The sequence below is a fragment of the Eriocheir sinensis genome, chromosome 5, assembly GCF_024679095.1.
Source record: "Eriocheir sinensis breed Jianghai 21 chromosome 5, ASM2467909v1, whole genome shotgun sequence".
NCBI classification, from domain to species: domain Eukaryota; kingdom Metazoa; phylum Arthropoda; class Malacostraca; order Decapoda; family Varunidae; genus Eriocheir; species Eriocheir sinensis.
The window spans coordinates 8,855,924-8,863,565 of record NC_066513.1 but is presented as its reverse complement, the minus strand read 5'-3'; the positions used below and the strand labels follow the sequence as shown (position 1 = coordinate 8,863,565).

At 46.2% G+C, this 7,642-nt stretch overlaps 1 protein-coding gene across 1 annotated transcript in view; it reads left to right on the top strand.

Annotated features, from left to right (window-relative positions):
* The first annotated feature begins 1,698 nt into the window (after positions 1-1,698).
* Positions 1,699-7,642, top strand: part of LOC126984055 (collagen alpha-1(XII) chain-like) — a 47,714-nt gene continuing 41,770 nt past the window's right edge. Inside the window, exons 1-2 of the mRNA XM_050837440.1 lie at positions 1,699-2,066; positions 4,904-5,127. Of these exons, the coding sequence (XP_050693397.1) occupies positions 1,826-2,066; positions 4,904-5,127 (465 nt within the window). The 5' untranslated portion in view covers positions 1,699-1,825. The remainder of the gene's footprint in view (positions 2,067-4,903; positions 5,128-7,642) is intronic.

Here is a 7,642-nt window from a genome sequence, read left to right as displayed (position 1 = left end):
CAGAGAGTCGCTGTTATTAAGTGATTGCCTTAAGACGCTGTACATTTCAAGATCGGCATCGAGTGATTGCCCCGGAGGCCTGTAAGTGACAGATATATTTAAATTGACTTTTGCAGTGTTTACTCGCACGCACAAATGTTCAACGTTACTGTTTCTTGGTGTTTTGTCAGTGGGTTGCAAGTAGCTTTTGACAAAAAGGGCGACGCCACCCCCTCTACGGTTTACACGATCATTGTTGAAGAATCTGTAGCCATCTATGTTGTATTCGGAACTTAAATCAATATTAGTGGTGTCGATAAATGTTTCGGTTATAGCAATTACGTCAAAGTTTTCTGTCAGAGCAAGACATCGCAGTTCATCAAATTTGTTTCTTAGGCTACGCGCATTGAAACTAAGAACTCTTAGGTTATCTTGAAGCTTGGTAATAGAGGTGGTGGTACTGGAGGGTTCAATGTTACGAGTCTGTTGTGGTGTATGGTGTCTATTTACACGGGCGGGGTGGAAGGACGTGGCTGAGAGTCGTTTTTTGTTGTTCGGGCGTTACGTACGGCGTTATTGAGGAGCCTTCCGAATCTGGCTGCCCCGATGGGGGACAGGTGTATGCCGTCCCTTTGGAAAAGTTTACTCTGGCCGTAGAAATGGTTCCAGGCGTTGACCTACTCTGTCTCTATACATTGCACGTGTGTTCTCGTACACTATCTATAATCCCTACTTCCCTCTCACTCACTCCTATCCTTGCCAGCAATCAACTTAGCAAACCCCTATGTATCCTATCATACGCTTTTTTCTATGTCAAGGAAAGCAAGGTATACCTTCCCACTCGTTCCTTTCATTCTTTCAATCATGGCGATTACTACAAACATGTTATACTCCCCCTTCCATCCTTACGACAGCAAAGACTGTCAGAGTTAAAGGAAAGACTAGATAATTATAGATATGGAGACAGGATCACACAAGTGTGCATCAGGCCATGCATACTATAACTAGGTAAATACAACCAGGTAAACACACACACACACACACACACACACACACACACATTACTGTTTTTTTTCACAACATCCACTCGTCTAATCACTAGGTAGCCCACTGAAAATCTTCCCTGTTATGTCTGTTACAACTATCGGCCGGTAGTTTTTAACTCTTCCGTACTCCTGTGCCCCTCTTTGTTAACATTGCCACCCTACTCTCGTTCCACTTTCCGGCACTTTTCCCCTTAACCAAATCTCTCTAAACAACCAATACAGACCCTCTTATCACTCCTTGACCGCCTTCTTTATAGAAGTCATTAGGAATCCCGCGGTGGGGATTAACGAGACAGGCTGAAACACGTGGACGCTACAGTATGGATTATTAACAAATACAAAAATGAGGAATGGAGTCAAAATGTAAGGGAAGGACTGACGGAGGGAGCAACACACAAGACACGCGACTACACGGCAAAACCTAAATCTAAGGGTTGCCTCACCACCACCAACACCATCACCACCAACATCATCATACCTTTATCATCATCATTTCCTTCATGTACCCTCACCATTAACACCTTCACCATCACCCACATCATTACTACCCCCTTCATGTAGCCTCACTACCACCACCACCACCCACATCATTATACCTTCATCATCACCATCCCCTTGATGTAGCCTCACCACCAACACCGCCTTCACCACCACCACCACCCACATTATTATGCTTTCATCATTATACCTTCATCATCACCTTTACTTTCATGTAGCCTCACCACCAACACAATCACCACTATCAGCATCACCACCACCATCACCACCACCATTACCACCACCACCATTTTCGTAACTCAATGGTCCTTTTCCTCTCCACTCAGCCTGTGAGCTACCCGTGGGAGTGTGATCTTCCGTACCGGCTAACAGTGGAGGAGAAATGGGGCAATAATCGTTCAATTAAAGAGCATGTGACAGAGGAGGTGTATGATGTTATTAACAACCTGCAGCCCTACACTGACTACCTTGTCACGGTTCAGTCAGTGGGAGGCGGAAGTTATTCTGCAATCACCAGCACCACTGTGAAAACACTTCCTGACAGTAAGTTGTGTGTCCTGCACGCCAACGGGTGCTCTGGATTACTTAACATTCAACAACACAGGCTGAGTCAAGGATTGCCAGCACTATGTAGACTTTATTCGGATCCGGGAAGATGAAAACATGCTGTGGAACTGTACATCTATGTGTGTGTGTGTGTGTGTGTGTGTGTGTTTACCTGGTTGTATTTACCTAGTTATAGTATGCATGGCCTGATGCACACTTGTGTGATCCTGTCTCCATATCTATAATTATCTAGTCTTTCCTTTAACTCTGACAGTCTTTGCCACCTAAACCCATTTCAGGCTTTTTCATGTTCGGCCTGTTGCATAGGTAAGCTATCTTGACGGGGCCTGCTGGTTGGCCCAGCCAGTTCGTGGTGCAGACAAGTGCACCGCAAGTGTAGCGGCGGAAGCCTATCCTACACACGCCTACCGCGCAATACGGGAGATTAAATTTGATGATAATACTTAAGAACCTTCCTTTCATCAGCTTCATACTGTGTTCTAGTTGTCTTGTATGTGTGTTTGTTTGTGTGTGTGTGTGTGTGTGTGTGTGTGTGTGTGTAATAGTAATAATATTAATAATAATCGGTTTATTAAGTGATTGCAGCTGTTAATCTGAAAATATACACATTAAAAATACAATGTTGAAATAGTGCAATATGAAAGAGGTGTAGGGGGTCTGTGGTTTACATTGTGGGAAAGTTGTGATGTAATAGAAGAGGAATGGGGCGGGGGGGGGGGAGTGAGGCGGTGTAGCGCAGTGCGTTGGTGCGAGAGGCGGTGTCGTCTTCCGGGTGGCGGGGCAGGTGTTAAGACCCAGGTCAACCCCAGGTCAAAAAGGGTCATGTCGCAGCTGATGGCGGAGGTGCAGGTAGAGGCGGTGTCTGCCGTCACTCAGCTTGGGCTTAGCGATGACCTGCTAATCCATGCAGCCGGCGAGACAAGATGCGAAGAGCCGGACCGAGCGGCAGTAGGCATGGGAATGTCTGTCGTCTGCACCTGAATGACGGGCTTCAACACTGCACTGCACCTAAACCGACTTCTCCCAGCAGCATGATGGTCGGGCTGGTGTACCTGGGGGGACCTGGGGCGTCGGCTGGATGGAAAGGCCGCGTCGGCGTCACACTGGCCATTTTCACTCCTCAGTGTCTTCACGGCACCACAAACGCACTGCACTCACTGTCTGTCACCATGATTAAGCTTGATGTCACAGTTTCTTACGATTTTGGGTTTTTGATGAAAAGGGAGAGGGGGATGTAGGGAAAGGAGAGAGGCCAACAGGCTGGCCGCGGGCTATTCCATTCAGAGCGCCGTGACCCACGTCTGACCTCGGTCAGGTCTGGGCCACGTGTGTGTGTGTGTGTGTGTGTGATCCTGTTTCCATAACTATAATTATCTAGTCTTTCCTTACTGTGACGCTCTTTGCCATCACAACATCTTCCCTTAACCCATTTCATGTTTTATATTTTTTTTTATGTTCGGCCTCTTGCACCAATAACGTATCCTGATGGGGCCTGCCATGAAGGTATAATGGGTGGAGTTGACATCAGCCCCTGACCAGTAAAGCCGAACTGTCTTTAACTGTCATTCTCTCGCCGTCAAGATGGCGGACACCTGTCAAATGCCAGGTGTTAAGTCAGGTCAGGCTCGTCAGGTCACAGGCCACCTGGGTTTCCTAGGTATGGAATGACCGCAGTAAACTCATTTTTAGTTTAACTATGACACCATCAGCAATATTAATCAAAGCTGTTACTGAAACCTATTTACATATGAGGTATTCCTCTTCCGGAAAGTTTGAAGAGAGCTTTAAAAGTTGTTAAAAGCTTGCCGAATCTTGAATCTGGTTTCTGTTTCCATTTAGTATGTAAAAAAAAATATTAGTACTTACGAAATAGTTCTACCACATTAGTTAGTATACGGTACACTCCGTACAGCGGGGCGGCAAGGGGCGGGCGCAACGCATGTGGTTCGAGTCCTGGGTGGGGTGTAATAAAAAAAAAAAAAACCATCATAATGGATAAGACGTGGCCTGAAGGCAGTAACCAAGGCGGTGGGCGTGAGCTCTCACCCGGGTATGCGCCACATTGCTGGCTTGAGAATGACAATTGATGACAGTCCGACGGCTTCACCTCTTTCTATGGGAGTAGCGGCCCACGTCGACCCCACCATTTCTACCTCCATGGGGCCTGCTGGTCGGCCCCGTCTTGTTCGTGGTGCAGGCAAGTATAGCAACGGGAGTCTATTCTAGCACACTTCTACCGCGCTATACGGGAGACTAAATTTCATGACATTATCTAAGAACCTTCCTTTCATCAACTTCATTTTCTTTTTTATTTATTTATTTTTTTTACGTTGTTGCCTATTGCGCCGGTAGGCATCTTCCCGGTGGGGCCTGATGGTCGGCCCAAGGCTTCTTCCAGGTGGGGCCTGATGGTCGGCCCAGCCCGTTCTGGCGCGGGCGAGTGTTTATAGTGGCGCCATCTTGCGTTGGCTCATGCTGCCCCCCGGAACTCGTTCTTGATTCGCTTGGACGGCTTCCTCTAGAGTCCGGGTTGATGGGTGGTCTTCAGGACAGCATGTGGGTAGTTTTAAGCCACTCGGCGGTGACTGAAAAATCCGAGTGGTAGCGTGAGGATTCGAACCCGCGTCGTCCATCACGCGGCGAATGTGGGTCCAGTACGCTACCAGTTCGGCCACCGCCCTAGTTATCGTGTGTGTGTGTGTGTGTGTGTGTGTGTGTGTGTGTGTGTGTACTGTTGTGACAAGGTGTGCACCATGACTCGGCGCGTCCCTCTAACACAGTAAAGGACAGGTGACTCCACTTACGCTTCACAGAACCTGGGAAAGTGACCAGTCTGCGAACGGAGGAGGCACACGGGACTTCCCTGCTGGTGACTTGGGATTACCCCCAGGACAGCCCCCTTAAAGGAGAGCTTGAGTCCTTCAAACTGTCCTGGGGAGTACAAGGAGAAGCCACAGGACGGGAACAGCAAACAGTGGGACTACAGAAAAGATTTTTTATGAACCACCTTAAACCCAACACTTCATACACTATCAAGGTTAGTGTGTATTTAATCGTTATATTTAGCTAGTTGTAGTATACGGGGTAGGAGCTACGCTCGTACTGGCCCGTCTCTATATCTACTATATATAATCCAGCTTGGGCTTAAATTCATGAACGGCCTTTGCGTGGACCACATCTTTTCCAGGCCGTTCCAGGCCTCCACTACTCTGTGGAAAGCTGTTCTTTTTTATGTTTCTTCTACAGGCTTCATTTTTCATCTTCCTTCTGCGTCCTCTTGATTCTCTTGTATCCCACATTATTAGATCTTCTTTGTCCACTTTTACCATCCCACTCAGTCAGTTCTCATCTCTCCCTCCTCTGTTCCAGTGTCGGTAGGTTCAGCTGCTTCAATCTCTCTTCGTATGTCAAGTCTCTTAGTCCTGGAACCAGCTTTGTTGCTGCCCTCTGAATCCTCTCTACTTACCTTATAGTGTTTATTTTTGTACTCGGTGACCATTCTACTGGTGCGTATTCCAATCTTGGACGTACTATCATGGTTACAATCAGTTTTTTATTAATTTCCTCATCCATAAATTGAAAAGCATTTTTTATGTTTCTCACCAGGATATGTCTCACCTTCAATTCTGTTTGTGTTTGTCTGGCGACAAATTATCTGATACAGAAAATCCCAGGTCCTTTTCCATTGTTGTTTTCTTAATGCTCTTATTTCCCAATGTATAATTACCAAAATTTTTCTTTTTGCTTTTTCCAAATTCCGTCACACTGCACTTTCTGATATCAAATTATATTTCCCATCCACGATTTCATTCCCATATCTTATCCATATCCTGTTGCAGTGCCTGACAGTCCTTTTCACTTCCAATCCTCCTCACCAACTTGGCATCATCAGCAAACAATCTCACACAGCTGTTCATTCCCTCCGCCGTGTCGTTGATGTAGATTGCAATATGACCAGAGCCAGCACCGACCCCTGTTGGACTCCACATCACTTTCCTCCACGAGGACCTCATACCCCTGATCACCGTCCTCACTTCCTTATTTTCCAAAAAGTCCTTCATTCACCTCAAGAGTCCTCCTCCTAGTCTTCCATTTCACTCCATCTAAAACAGCAGTCTCTAATGTGACACCTTATCGAATGCTTTTTGTAGGTCTAAATAAATTCCATCTGCCCAACCTTCCCTTTCCTGTACTATGTCAATCACTCGTGAGTAAAAGCACATGAAGCTCATGGTACAAGATTTTCTCCTCGAAAGCCGTACTGTTTGTCCGTCAATCTGTTCTGTCTCTCCAGGTAGTCCATCCATTTATCTTTGATCAGCCTTTCACAGATCTTTGCCACCGCACTTGTCAGAGACTGACCTGTAGTTCTCAGCTAGGGTCTTCGCCCCATCCTCCTTTGTGAATTGGTAAAGAATCTGCTCGTCTCCAATCTGTTGACGAGCTGGCTATGACACATTGGATCTTATCAGCTAATTTCTTATTACTGCATTACCCCCAAGACCCAGCCTGACACACCACCGGGTCCAAGTGCCTTCCTCACGTCCAGACCTTCCATTAGTCCTTCCACCTTCTGTACTGTGTGTGTGTGTGTGTGTGTGTGTGTGTGTGTGTGTATTTACGTATTTGTATTTACTAATTTGAAGTATACAGATCCTGAGCTCAAGTTCGGAGAGTCATGTCTCCCAATCTATATATCTCCAATTTTTCCTTCATTATATTGACACTACCCCCTCAACAATGTCATTACTTAGTCCAGTCCATGTATCTACACCCCTGTATGGAAAACATTACTTCATGTCATTCAAACAAGTCCCCTTTCTCAATTTCTTACTGTGTCCTCTTAGCTGTCTCCTCCGTTCTATCTCGATTAAATCATTTCTATCCAACACGTCTATTCCACTTATATTAATGTACACACACTCAAATAAGTATCGTTACACATTCAGCACGATACAAAGTTCGTCCATTTAGGAGACAATAATTATGATAAAGACCTTTCGTTATTGTTAGACATTCGCTATAGGAGATATTCCACATGGTTAGAAAAACAGCACAGGCATGGTTGCTTTTATTGTTTTTTTTTTTTTTTTTTACGTCGCGGCCTATAGCGCCGGTAGGCTTTTTCCCGGTGGGACCTGATGATCGGCCCAAGGCTTCTTCCCGATGGGTCCTGATGGTCGGCCCAGCCCGTTCTGGCGCAGGCGAGTATTTATAGTGGCGCCATCTTGCATTGGCTCATGCTGCCCTCCCGGAGCTCATCTTTAATCCTAGAATCTAGAGTCCGGGTTGATAGGTGGTCTTCTGGGTAGTTTTAAGCCACTCGGCGGCGGCTGAAAAATCCCAGCTTGGTGGCACCGGGCGGGGATTGAACTCGCGTCCTCCTGAACGCGGTGGTGTTACTCTGTCGATTCAGCCACCGCCTCCCCAATGCTTTTAGCATTGCAACTTGAATTTTTTTTTTTCAGATGCCCACAGATTGTTCATGAAAGAAAAGATATGTTCAATGGAAACATTAGTTCCAGGATGGCATATTATGAACTGGACTATAT